Raw genomic sequence first — 14,913 nt, forward strand, 5'->3', positions numbered from 1 at the left:
TGTTTTGGGCTGATGTCACAAATTAGGTCTTTCAAGTTGTTTAAAACACGCGTAACTTTCAAGAAATTAAGTTTGATTGGGCCAAAGAAATCGAGTACTGTGGAGAAATAATGTTTATGTTGAAATAGCCATTATTGACCCCAAGCTGTATTGCCGTAAAAGAATCAACAAGCGTTAATGGTTTATTTTTCCTTTCTACGGATCTTTTTTTTAAGTTTAAATTTGTTGACCATAAGGTACTGGAACTATTTCATCGAATCTCCGCTGTAGTGATAACTGGCCAACAACATTATGGGCGGCCGTAGGACGTAAGCAACAAAAGCGTCACATTTGAGAAGACAAAATTAAGATTTATGAAAAACAAAACTTCGATTTACAACGTCAAATTGTGTTTTTATATCAGTCCAGTCTTGGCAAAAATAACAAGTCGAGCCCCAGACCAAGTTATTTTTAGAGCAAGTCAATTTCAAGTGATTTATAAGTTAAACTATTAAAATTGTCTAATTATGAGTAATATCTGGGAACACACAATAAGACCTAAAAAGCAACCATACCTAATGCATAAAAATCCATCATCCAGTACAGAGCATACAAGATCAAAATCGTGTAAATAACCTAACTCAAATTTCATCCGACCTTTACCGGCATATAAGTCTACTAAATTCATCGGAATAAGTCCTTAAAGTCGGAGCCAAAAAACGCCCGAACCTGAGGGGGTAGAGGGTTTGGGACGATCGGGGGCATCGGTCTGTCATCGGCCGTTTGAGTGACTACGTTTGGACGCCCTAGTCTGGACCGGCGCTGTTAGGGCGCCGCTTTTAGGTTTTATTCCGACTGATTTGGACTTATTCCGATTTGTATATTAGTCCTATTTTGGCCTTTTTCCGAATTGTGTTTTATTCTGACGTTGGTGTTGTTTTTATCTCGGTCTTATGGCTGGAGTCCTAATATCTCTAACCCCCCGATCCGTTAGAAATTAGTGCATTAAGCAAAAAGGTCTACGACAATTAGGGGACATCAAAGGGCAGAAAAGTTGGACTTTTAGACCTTGTTGACTTGTCATTGAGCCAAATGAGTTAAAATTAAATTAAAGGGTTAAAATTAAGTGTTTTCATTTTACATTTTACCACAAAATTGAGCTATTTATCTCAAATTTTATCATTATAGGCCTATTGCTATATATTTTGTTTTGTTATTTTTTAGTTGAATTACTGACGAGTTTACCAATTTTAATGGTTATCGTTTTATTATTATGATTTGGGAAGATTAAAGTATGCCTGTATTTAAATAAACTCTTAACCTTATATGACACAAAAATGTCAACAATTTTAGTGTTAGGTTCGCCCCTAATGAAAACGCAACTACAATAAAATGCTTAAAAGTCACACGTTTGATAAACAAAATTGATGGTTGAAATTTACTACCGGTGCGAAGAACGGAATTTGGTTTGGCCCGCGAACAGGAAAAGGTTGCCGACCCCTGGTTTAGATCTTTGACAGAAAAAACAAAACATAAGGAACAAATGTTTTTTCACAAATTACATAACAAAATGTCATTTAACAACCAAAATTCACAGAAGGAGACAATGATATTCCAACTGATTAGGCAAGTACAACTTAACGGCAGAAGATATCGCGACACTGGATTCCTGCCTGATGTAGGAGCAGAAACAACAAACGCCCCTTCAACATCTATATATCATATCGATAGCTGGTAAATTGTCACTTTCGTATTCTCAACGACGAATGATTCATGGATCGTATGAACAGTGCCGAAAATGGTTCCACCAGAATTACGTTAAAATTAAGTATTTATGTCCGCTCCAAAATACCAAAAATAATAAAACATTTCCTGTCGCAAAAATTGTAAATGAGAACAAGGAAATAATCCTTGGATTTTTTTCCGTCAGGCGAAAACCACATGGGCTGTATGAAGAAAAAGGATTACTTATAAATGTTTCGACTAAAATCAACTCAATTAAATGTTGATAAAACATTGGTCGCGAAAACACTTTTTTTTCAAATCCACCTGCCTCATATGGATTTTGATAGATCGACACCTAAAACCGTTATATACCAAATTTAAGCTCATTTCAACATGTATTGGTGTGAGGAAATCGAGTTGAATTTTTGCGGAAAATCGCAAAATCGGGTAAAAGTGCGAAATTTTAGGTTATGTTTAATCCATATTTTTCAAGTGAAATTCATTTGCTGTCACCTTATTCTTGTTTTTTAGACAGTTATGGAATAACAGAAGCAAGTTAGATCTGCAGAGATCACATTTTAATATTTATTTGCAGTAGTATTAAAAATTTTTGACGAAAATCGCAAAATTTATAAAAAGGCAAAATTTTGGATTGCCTTCAATCTGTTGTTTAAGTCAAACCTGACTTCAAATTAATGTTTATGGAAGGTTAAGACTGCAGATGGATATAGCGGCAGGAGACTGCGTTTTTAATACTAACTGCGCAGTATTAAAAATCGATTTTTTGCCGAAAATGTCAAAAACAGTAAAATTTGAGTTTTAAATATTGCCTGTCACTGCAAATGACTTAAAATTCTGCTTTGATTCAGTTGATGCATTGAGTTTTCGGGAGGTAAACTTGAAAAGAATCATTTCCTCTCCTTTTGAATCCACAAACAGTTTTGCTTGCTTCTGTGACAATTCTCATAACGCTTTCAATTGACTGGGTATGATTAGCTAGCACTTTTACCAAACAGTAATAAATTTATTTTGGCCACGTTTCTTTTTTATATTATGGACCGCCTCATATAACTAACCATTATTGGATAATTGTCAGCGATCATTGCTATAGGAAGGTTCTTGCTGTTGGCATTGTATACTTTTCTTTGTGAGAACGTTTCACATTTTACAATATTCTATTTTTTTTTTCGGAAAGCAGTTTAACTTACAGGTTGACATTTGATCCTAAATCACAATGGAATATAATTTTTCCATAAAGTTAACCAAGTGTAGAAGATTTTCGTTAGATTTTTCATTCAAATTATGTTCACTTATTATATACAGACGTCAAACCCTGGATACAAGTGTAAGCCATGATTTAGAGGTCATATTTTTGATTTATTATGTGGTAAAAGTTGTCCTTTTGTAATGGTGTGTGTGATATCGTATAAATATTTTTTTGAAAGAAATACCTATGCCCTACAGCAGGGTTTCCCAAACTGTTTTGGACCACGGACCACTATTTGTGAATCTGCGTTTTCGCGGACCGCAATACAATTAAAGTCAAGTTACTGAAGTTAACAACTAATTTAATGGCAGTATAATAATTACACCATTAAATTATCCTATAATCGCACTTCGTTTCTCATACCAGCCTCACAACCAACTTTTTACCCAATCTTCGCGCAACAAGCAAGAATAACTGCGGCCATTATTAAAAAGGTATACGTAGCCTATACTGTACAACGTATATGTGTGACACTTTTTAATTTCTTCATATCGCCGCGGACCACCTTTGCAGTCGTCTCGGACCACAGTTTGGGAAACCCTGCCCTACAGTACCAACAGCGAGAACCCCCTTATAGCAATGATCTATTAATACGAGGAAAATTGTTCCATAATATAAAAATATACGTGGTCAATATCAATTTGAAGATGACAGTGTGAAACAGTCCAACCAACACTAAATATAATATACTGAAATGACAAACTGGGAAAATCCAACAGAACCAGTTTATACAGAGGACCATATCAGTTGGAAAAATCAAAAAGCTTATATAATACTTATACCCAGTCAATTGAATGGGCTGTTAGAATTGTCACAGAAGAAAGCAAAACCGTTTGTGAATTTAAAAGAGAGGAAATGATTCTTTCCAAGTTTACCACCCGAAAACGCCATGCACCTTATGAATCAAAGCAGAATTTTATGTCATTTGCAGTGACAGGCAATACTTAATTAAATCTTTAAATTTTACTGTTTTTGACATTTTCGGCAAAAAATCGATTTTTAATACAGGCGCAATTAGAATTAAAACGCAGTCTACTGCCGCTATATTCATCAGCAGTGGGTCTTTACTTCCACAAAGATCGATTTAAAGTCAGGTTTGACTTGAAAACTACAGATTAAAGGTTATCCGAAATTTTGCCTTTTTATAAAATTTTGCGATTTTCGGCAAAAATTCAATTTTTAATACTACTGCAAATAAATATTAAAAAGCAATCTCTGTAAATCTGACTTACTTCAGTTATTCCATAACTGTATGAAAAACAAGTATAAAGGTCACAGCAAATGAATTTCACTAGAAAAACATAGATTAAACATAACCTAAAATTTCGCATTTTTACCTGATTTTGCGATTTTCCGCAAAAATTCAATTCGATTTCTTCACACCAATACATGTTCAAATGAGCTTAAACTTTGTATATAACCGTTTTAGGTGTCTATCTATCAAAATTCATATGAGGCAGGTGGATTTGAAAAAAGCGACCCGCCCTAATACACATACACCACACAGCATATTTGGTAAACAAATTCGCCCGTATATGCGCTTTAAACCCTATCAAGTTTTTCCTACTCCATTATTGTAGGAATCGTCTCGAGGGTGCGATATTATTGCCCACTTTGAGAACCATTGGTCTATGACTCTATGTGAATAAATTTACTTTATCTTACACTTTTTTCTCACAATGTAAGCGCCTGTTATGCCATTTATTCTGTGCAGACGTTCCTATCCAGGTAATCTCCTTCAGGGCATATTTAAGATCACCTGGATAGGTTATAGAAACGTCGGCACAGAATAAATAATTGTCGGAAGAACCCTCTTTATAATTGATATTATGCCTGGCAGCAACAGTATATTCATTTTATTTATCTTATATTCCAGGTCTCTTTCTAATACTTCCTAAAGAAAGTATCCTACTGTCTACCAAAAACTATAAAGAGACAACCCTTGTACATGACGTTTTAGACTGCCTATATAAACAGCTTCGCTTGGGGGATTGGGTGCTTGCTCGTACTGTTTAGTACTACGTTCGCAACTTCTGGCAACAATATACAAAATATTATAGTTTAAGTTGCACTCTAGCGGCAAACAGGTTCCGTTTTATTTTTCAAAATGAACGATAGCGAATAACATTTATTGAATAAATCGTTCGGTTGGATATGAACAGACGACGATCACTGTGGCGCCGTACCTATTACCTCCGAGATGTAAAACAAATTAGTTAAGGTTAATAACAAAACAACGCAGGATTTACAACCCTTTTAAACAAGGGTTCGACAGCAACGTTAAAAAACTTCCACACTGCTTACTTAAATCCATTTCAACGATATTCTTATATATGGGCCATGGCCCCTCCCAATAATTTATGACATGTTGCGCAGTGTGGCTAATAATGAAGTGCAATTTCAATTCCTAGGGGTGTAATTTTAGAATTCCTAGGGTGTAATTTTCAAGTTACAAGTGGGATTTGTAATTTGTGCAACAAATCGTATTATTATGTTTTTTATCGTCAGTGGTTGTATTATTGGTGCAAAAAAGAGCAACGTAAACAAGTTATAAGCAGAGCCCACTTTTAAATATAAACAATGCAAGTATTTTTCGCAAGTAAACCTAAAATGAAGTTTAAAGTACCTTATTACTACGTAACAGTGCGCTTTAAGTGCTCTTGTTTTGTTTACTGCGGCAGGCAGTGCGCATATTATTTTCATTAAAATGTCATTTGGCCACGTTAGTTAACAATAATTTGGTACTAATATAGCGGCTCAAAAGCTGGCACTTTTAAAGAGGTTATACGCTATTTTGCATTGACTTATTTACAGGTATATTCGTAGGTGCTATAGGTGCTATCGGTTACTATGGGGCCTATGGGATGAAAAAGGTTGAGAACCACTTGGATAGACCAATATACATAAGTTAACATAAATTTATTTAAACTAGCACTACAGCTCGAAAAAAGTGGATCTTTGAAGGCCACAGTTTTGAGGCAATTGTTCATACAGGTAAATTTATGGCCGTTTTTCAAGCAGCGCTACTCTATAATTTTCAAGAACGCTTCAAAGGATATTCTCTTTCTGCACGAAGTGGAACTCTCTCCTTGCTTAAACGATCCCTTCGAACAGCTTCTGTATCCTGGAACAACGTTTAAAAGTTAAACCATGTTTTGCTGAAAGCGTTAACGAGCAGAACATTATATAGAAATTATAAAAAAAAAGTTTTTTTGCCACTGTCTTCACGTCTAAACCAGTTGTTGTCAAAATTGTTTTGTAAGTTTTAAAAATACCCTTTTGCATTACAATGAAGTATGCTGACAAGCATGAGGACCTTCATTTACTTATCCATTAGATTAAGGCTTCCTGAACTTCTCAGTCTGCGACAACTCTTAATTTATTAAAAAATTTTGTGACGTTCTTATGACAGTGGTTAAAAGACCATTTTTGACTTACTTACAGGATTACCCTGCCGAGTAGTGCAGTATGGGTGATTGCCAAGTTATAATTGTATTAAATTGTTATAATACATCAGCGTTTTGTCAACATCAAATAAAAACTACTGTTTAGCAAAGATCAAACATTAAGAAGTACAGAAAGAATTACATTAAGTACGTTTTTTTTTTTTGCTTCATGAGCTCGGGATTGTCAAAAAACTTATGCCATTTTTCGCAATACAGCTCTTAAATAACGAGTCGGTAGTATCGAGCAGCTCTCGAAACGCTTGAAGACAAATCATCCAAATTTAAAAAATGTCTTCAGTCAAAATGTACTTAATTCACGGTTTTCAAATGACTTGATTCGACACTCGACAGAAATCTTTCGGACAAATGATTTGACTTGACTGATTGTGTCAAACGGCTTCAATAAAAGTGAATTTGTGATTTATCTCGATTGATGCACATAAAACAATTTGCTTGTTATATGTTGGTTTTTTGTTATTCTTTAGTTGAAGCATTGCATACAGACCAGTTTAATCATTTTATTAACGTTTTATTTTATATCAATGACTTCACTTGGGCAACTGAGGATTTTTAGTGGGACTGGACTTTTTTTTTTTTACAAAATAGTGGAACATTCTTAATTACTTGACTGAGGCTTGCTGTTTTAAAATTACTTGTTTAATTAAACATTGCAAAATAATACCTTGTTGATCTGATTTGAGAAACAAACCAACCACGCAAAAACGATAGGCTGTCAAAAACAGGATTTTACAAAGTGGCTTTTTTGAGCTACAAGTAAAAAACACATACTGAAGCGGAACCAATTACTGCTACAACATTTGTTGGACCGTTTTAGGAAATGCTTGGAACAAAGCAGACGACTAATTGAAGACTAGTCCTCAAAATATCAAATTAACAAATACTTTGCAAGTCGACCAATTTACTGACCTAAAAGCATACAGTTTGACTGCTTTCTTTATGCAACATAGAAATGAAACAAAATTAGTAAATGAATGATTGTTTTCCAAAAAAATTTTAGACACAGAAATTAGAAAACGATATTTTAAAATCGTTTATCAAAATGTTTTCTTTCTAACTTTTAGTGGAGTAATTGCGTATGTGTTTGTACTGCAGGCGGTTCTTTGATGGAGGAAAAACATTGGTTGTTACATATTAGTCAAAAAATACAAATGTGTTAAATGTGCATTGTGTAATACACAGAGCGAGTCTAGCGGCCAAATTTTTACATAAGACTTACAAAATGGTGTAGTTAAAGTTAGCAAACTGGCAAATTTCTACATGTTTGACAGCTACTTGATATTTTATTACGATATCGATACCCGATATTTTGAACATAAAGTATTGCGGTCCGATCCGATATCAAATTACGCCGTAACTTTATGCACAAACAAGCAACATGGGGAATAGAAAAGTTCCAATGTCGTTTTTGCTAGATTATTAAGTCAAAATTTGCCTAAGCGTTAAGAAGTTGAGTTACCGTCAGTAGTTGACTTACTACTTTTCGATAAGTTTCCTTTTAAGATCAATTCGCTGCGTTGGATCGTAAATCATAGGTGAAATTTAGAACAAGTACCGATACTACCACTTTGCGTCACTTTGCTTCGGATATCGGCTTCAATCTGATATTATCCGACATCCCTAAATACGAGTGTTTGCTAAATCATACGGAGGTTTCGTTGGCTTTCGTAAATAAATAATATGTTAAAGGCTTGCTTAAAAATTCAAAGGTATTTCGTTCGTAGAAGCGCAGAAATTTCGGACATAATCGTCCTTTCCGACTTGTTTTAAAACTAAATAACTTAAACTCCAGACTTTAAGGGCCATTATAAAACATAATCACAGCAACATCAAAGCTACGATCATAACACGAAAAGTTAACTTGTGGAGAAATAAAGTCATAACTCAAAGTATATCTTTGATTGGTTCTCCACTTTTAAAAATATAAACCTATTGTTTAGAATACAGTCGTCAATTCGTTACACCTTCCCCAAGTTTGAGAGTACCTCACGGTTTTACGAAACAATCCGTTTTTTCAAGCACTTTTAAATTCACAACGGCTGATAGAACCTTCTAACCTGTCTATCCACTGCAAACACGAGCTCCAGCGGAAAAAGCTCATGCAAAGGCAGAAGGAAAATGGCCGCGGATGCAGAAATTCGTGAGGCAAATCGTGAAGTTGAGTTAGCGGAAATCAAAGCCCCTGGCTGGGAAGGAATTTCGATTCCGATGTTTTGCGAATAGCGTGACTGCCAGAAGCTGCCGCAAAACCGCCCGAGAGATTAACGTAGGCTTTACCCGAAATAATTCTCCCGAAGTTGATGTCTGTTGATGAAATCCCAGTTCGTCTTAATCCTGTACTGTCCAAAGAGGTAGTGAATAAAAAAACTCTCATTTACGTGGATTAGAGTTTCCGCACATCGAAAACGGAACAGTCACGGTCTCCTAATTGACCTGGACAGTCCAGGTGCACTGTTTTTAAGGATGCGTCGTGGTCGAAAGCTGAAACCGTTTGCTGTAAGACACCCTTTGGATGGATTTGTTCGGACCGTCCTTGCTTCCAAGTGCCACGTCGTCAAGTACCGTGTGAATTTCATCAACACTCATTTTCCCACCACGCGGGAAGACACAAAAGCATTTCGCAATAAAGCAAAGCCAGTTAAATTAGTAGATGGGTAGATATACGAACAGCCTCTACCCTGGAGGAAATGTTCGCCTCGCCTCCTGAGAATAAATTGATGGCTGCAAGTCGCTTTGCACAAGCGACGCCTCGATGATATGTTGGACTTGAGAAAAGTTGCGTGAGTACGATACAGTCATATATCGAAGGATATGTTTAGGAAATAAAGAGCGGAAGCAGCGCAAGCATTTTTATTTCATACTAAGGTAAAATGACATAGTAATGAAACTGATAAATACCATGTTTAACCTGGACAACGGTGAGTCTCATTAGTTAATTGTCCGTAAAAAAACGGAAATGGAAAAATGAACTCTCCTTCGTAATTTATATTAAGAAATATTCTGTATTAGAAAGCAGCAAATCAAAATTTCAGTCTTTTAAGATTTTTGTTACATGTTTATAGCATATATAAAAGTTTGACCTTTTGGCTAACGGCCGTTTCTTTCTTAAACGTTTTATAACCTAGAACTGCGTATGGACAAACCACGACCCTTTATCACGGTCCACGCAGGACACAGACGTGGCAAGGCACTTGCATCAAAATCCCGGTCACAAAATAGATTTTAAAAACCCCAAGATTCTTGTGACAAGTCGGTGTTGGCGTCGTCTTTTGATTAAGGAAACCGTAGAAATAACACCGCACAACCCGGAAATTAATGCAGACCAAGCTTCTATACCACTCTTTCTTTTCAATATCTGAATCGCATGGATGGCCTTATCTGCTATCGGCGACCTACTTTCTAATCGCCGTACAACCCGGTATAGATAGTATATCTCTCTTTGTTTCCTTCTTTCAGACGTCTGCAGTATATATAGACTTACAAGCATGCCCTCTCTCTATGTTGAAAATGAATATAGAGTTATTCGAAACGTTCAAAATGATACCTACTTCTGTATGAGCTTTGATATTTTTATTACGTTTAAACGTTTTATGTTTCATTTTTGCGATTTGACTGAGTTAACTGAATTAAAGTTGATTCTATATAAGCATAAGGTAACTAAAATTTTGACGTTAAGTTAAATAAAAAATAATCATATCAAGCTCAATCAAAAATAAGGCTTATACATAGTCTGCCCGAAAGCATGTTTTCACCTTTTTAGTCCGTACTTCGGTTTTTATCTTTTCGTTCTCTCTGCTTTTTCGATCTCCTGCGTAACAACGACATATTAAAAAAAATTGTTACAAAACAAAAAAAATTGGAAACAAATCGACAAAACGACCAGTCATACCATTGTCTGACTTTAGTCTTTTGCTTCCATCTAGAAATTCTTGCGGACTTGTCACGAGTTCTCGCTTGCGTTCTTTGCTTTTTCGTGATTTTCTCTGTTCAACCTCGTCCGTATTACCATTCTTCGAAGTTTCTTTTTCCGTTAGTTTCAACTAAAATAGGTGAGTTAAGTAGGAAAATAGCAAAAGAAACTCACAGACGTACTAGAGGATTAAAAATACAAAAGTTTTCTAACAATAAAGTTTATGATTAAGCCTATGTCCAAACAATAAAACATAGATTAAAACAAAGTAAAAATCCTAATGCCATATAGTTTAAACACAACATTTATGCTATATAGTTACAAACATGATAAAACATGCCATCCGTTTATTTTAAATAAAACCATGCGCCATTTTTTTACCTTTTCTTCTTTGTCTTTCTTTTCTGAGCGATGATCCTGTGTAGATTCACAGAAAATGGGTTACATGCCAACAGACAGTAAGTGCACTTAGAAAACATGGTAATTCCATTCACAATTTCTGGTAACAATTCTATGGTTTGTCCTTGTGGCAGTTAGTCGCGAGACATAAACAATGCATGTGCAACGTACTACAATAACAAATCACAAAAGTTACATTCGATAAAGTTTAAAAATAATGTTATATAATAATGCAGTCTCATGAAAAAACACAATAGAAGTTTATAAACAAAAAAAGTACCGCGAGAATACAAAGGCAAGCAACGATAAATCATTATAACATGGTTGTCACACAACTTTTCCAAAAATGGAAAGATATTCTAAGACTTTTCAAAGAAAATTTGTAGGTTGTTCAAAGACCTTACATTTGATTGCCAGACGTTTTTTTTAAATATAATTTCAAAACAAAACACAATAAGGTCATGAAATTGAAAAGTCACAATTTAATTGATATTTAACGGCACTTTCTAAACTCATATCCTGAGCTGGACATAAAATATATTTCAAAGAATATTCAAACAGTTTTGAAAAAACATAGGGTTTTTCGAAGACTCTTCGATACGTAAATCAATTCCAATCGTTCGTGACAACCCTGTATTACGTAACATTAGTGAAATCAGAGTTTTTAATATTAAAACCACAACCAAAATATAGCCGGGATATTAGAGTAACTTAGTGCTTCTCAACACCATTATAAATGAGAATACGAAATCGAAAACGGCAAAACATTCTCCAAATAAGCCAGTCTACAATTCACATAATCACGATGCGGCTTTCGGTGAAACATAAGGTTAGCTTTCGGTGAAACATAAGGTGAGCTCTTGTAGTAGTAACACGACGACAAACAGGTGGGCAATCTTGCAAGGCCCAATTTAATGAGCGGCGGCTGTTAGCAGAACTGACTGGCGATTACTAACCTTTAAAGATGCTGAAGAATCCAACTTGCGGCGTTTATGATCTAAAACCGCACAGATAAAAAACGTGATATATAATAATAAACTGAGTAAACAATCAATGTGAATAACAAAGCGTGAGCCCTCTCGTAGCGAGCCAAAACGAGACTCTCAAAGTCTTAAATGGCAATTATATTCAGCCCAGATAGCTTTCCTGTAGTTTTGCAAAGTTGAGCCTTGTGTTTAGGACGTCAAAAGTATCAAAGAAAATACGCCTGTACAATGTTGTATGTCATACTTTTTGTAAACATTTGCAACAACGATTCGGAAGTACAACTGAAGTAGATGTTTTTCAATATTATGCATGTAAAACATACCAGATATCCCTTTAAAGCCACAACACTTCGTTGTATTCGGATTGTGATTGCGAAAATAATTAATCAACAAATTGCATTATAATTAAATAGGTGCTGGTGAAAGTGTGGTAATTCTAAACGAAAAAAAAACTTGAATGAACGCATGTACCTCTCTCCGACGACGATCGATTGGTGTTTTGCTCGTTCAGTTTGTGTGAAGATGACCTACTTGAGTTTTTATCAATGGACTTGCGAGTAGACTCCTCCTTGTTTTGACGGCCATGGGTGCTTGTTGCGTCACCTGTGATATGATATGATATATGATTTATTTGGAACATCAAAATACAAAAAATGAAAGTCGTCGAAATCAAAAATGTTTAACAATATTTGACGTTCCCAAGAGACAGCGAAAGACCGTAAGGTTCATCGAGTCAGCTGTCCCCTGTATATGGTATTTAATCATGTTAATGTAACTGAAAAAAAAACACAACCAAAAATTTAACGTGGTACGGTTGTTGTTTTTTTCCGGAAAAAAAATTAGTATTGTCATTTTCTACCAGGAGTGTTTCTACTATATCTTTGTAAAATATGAAGTTGTACGCTTTATTTCTGTTCCGATGCTTTTTTTCGTAAAATGTAGTGAGGTTAAAGCTTTGTGTCGCATAAATCCAAAAACAAACTGTAATAAAACTGTGTTAAGTACATGACATCGTCTTATTTATTTTAAATTATTGTAAATTGCTCCCCAGTTATTTTGCTTCTCTAAGCGTTTTATTTGTAAATTGTAAAAAAACACGCTTCATCTTTCAACTTGACTGATTTTATCAAGTTAGAAAAAACCTAAATATTAGGGTGGAATCGGTGTCGATCCGATAGCAAACAAGATAATGTTAACTATAATTTCTGACCCAATGCATTGATTATCTTGCTTGTTTAACACAGTAATGCCGTTACTTGGTATGGAATTAGATATAGTTTGTCAAAAATACCGGGTAAAACGATCGGAATAATACATTAAATATCGAACATTCCTACCAGTATCATATGTGACAAACAAAAACTGATTTTTTTTTACTACAAAATACTCAGGATCACCGGCAGCAAGTGTTTTTTCCTTGCTAGCTTCATGGTAAATGTCGGCCTTAGGTTTGCTTGAACTTCGAGCTTTCGGGCGCGGCGTTTTTTCTTTGCTGCAAAATTGACGATTCATGAGTAATTTTAAACTAAGTACATTCGTTTTATGATACTTCCTTATGTACGGTAATCCTGTGGTACTATATATCATAAATTGTATTGATTCTTGACAAGTTTTCGCACAACAATCAACCGTGCTTAATCAGGTCAAAGTTTTCTACTTTGATTGTGCGAAAGCTTGTCAAACTTCGTCTTTATATAGTATAGTGCCACCTGATTACCCTATTTAGAATTAGATAACTACGGCCGTCTACACATAGTACTTATCTACCTGTCTTCTGATTTTCGCTTCACGTTTTTTTCTCTGCTCTTCCCGCGATCTTTGGTATTTTTTTCTATAAGCACAAATTTGGATTGTAATTCTTCACAGATAACATTTTTTCCATTCAGTAAAACTGTAAAACCTACCAGTGAAAGTTGTTGACTTGTCGTTGGAACCTTAATAAAAAACATTTATGAATTCGTAGATTAAATCTAAACGACAGTAATAAAGTGTTTCTTAACTGATTTGTTTCATTTGGGGTCTATGTATTAACCAAAACAAGTTCCAGCTTAACTGGTCTGGGGAAAGGCGTCGCTTAGGATTTTAAAAATGGCCGCCAGGAAAAATTGTTAATAAAATGCGCAGAGTAAGCTTTTCTGAGGAAAAATGACGTTATTATGTTACTTACTACTTTCTACTTTCTACTACTGGAGATATGGACTTTTTCGTAAGGTAACTTTTATGCTTATTAAAGGGTAAGTAAATAAATTTGATGTATATAGCTCCTTGCGATAATTCTTCCACTAAGGTTCAAATTAGTTATAAACAAACAGTTATGCGCGTTAATTCCAACTGAAAAAAAAATACTTATACCTGGTATAACCACGATAAGTACGAAAGTCTAACTGAATTTTGTCTGGTTAAACCCAATGAAACAATCCATCATGCTGTGGGCTCTTCATCACTATTGCACATTACGTTGTAACACGTTAAACTACTAGGGTCGTGTTATATACCATGATAATGGAAGATAAAATTGGTAATCAGCATATAACAAAAAATAATGTTACGGATAGCGTAAGATCTTCGTCAGAGGCACAAATAATGCAGAAATATTTTTTCAAATGGGATAACATTTTACTTATTCCTAAACGGTTGCACTGCGTGTCACTAAACAGGAATTCCAAATCCTGTGATGTATTTTTTTGCTTCACGCATTAACACACACCGTGTGTCCGAAATCGGTTAACCTAATATTCTCCCACAATCTGAGTAACACTTTACAGGCTGCGTGAAAGCGGCATTAATGGAATTGCGTGTTTCATTATGTGACTTATCTGCGTGGCTCTAAAAGTCTACTTCTTTGTCTTCCTAAATTTCCCTTAATTTTTGCATTTGGTGAAAACGACGTATAACCTAAAAAGCAGTTTTGTGTCTGAAATAGGTCACTAAAGAAAAGGCGCGAACGCGCTGTGATCATTTAATCACTAATTCACGTGGTACCAGCATTGTGTAAGGTTGCTTATAGCGGTATCCGATGATTTAAAAAAAAATATTGGGGTATTGAAAAACTAACCAAACTACAACGTTGTGTGTCTTTTTAATGGAGCTACTAAACACACAACCTTTGCCAAACACGTCTCGAATATTTTACGTAACAAAAATACGCGACATATATCGATCGAAAATCACTAACAAACATAA

General features: G+C 35.1%; 1 protein-coding gene across 3 annotated transcripts in view; it reads right to left on the reverse strand.

Moving 5' to 3' along the window:
- Positions 1-5,007: 5,007 nt before the first annotated feature.
- The window catches only part of LOC146136266 (THO complex subunit 2-like), a 74,200-nt gene continuing 64,294 nt past the window's right edge, over positions 5,008-14,913 (reverse strand). Inside the window, exons 31-40 of one of the 3 annotated variants that reach the window (XM_083395669.1) lie at positions 13,635-13,664; positions 13,498-13,561; positions 13,128-13,222; positions 12,202-12,333; positions 11,701-11,741; positions 10,727-10,762; positions 10,325-10,475; positions 10,188-10,243; positions 6,029-6,095; positions 5,008-5,171 (exon numbers count right to left, since the gene is read on the reverse strand). In XM_083395669.1, coding sequence (XP_083251795.1) covers positions 5,161-5,171; positions 6,029-6,095; positions 10,188-10,243; positions 10,325-10,475; positions 10,727-10,762; positions 11,701-11,741; positions 12,202-12,333; positions 13,128-13,222; positions 13,498-13,561; positions 13,635-13,664 — 683 coding nt within the window. In that variant the 3' untranslated portion in view covers positions 5,008-5,160. Of the gene's footprint in view, positions 5,172-5,402; positions 6,096-10,187; positions 10,244-10,324; positions 10,476-10,726; positions 10,915-11,700; positions 11,742-12,201; positions 12,334-13,127; positions 13,223-13,497; positions 13,562-13,634; positions 13,665-14,913 lie in introns of those variants that run through there. The other 2 variants (XM_083395668.1, XR_014501584.1) reach the window with 2 other exon arrangements.

This window comes from Ascidiella aspersa, chromosome 8, assembly GCF_963924565.1.
Source record: "Ascidiella aspersa chromosome 8, kaAscAspe10.2, whole genome shotgun sequence".
NCBI lineage: Eukaryota > Metazoa > Chordata > Ascidiacea > Phlebobranchia > Ascidiidae > Ascidiella > Ascidiella aspersa.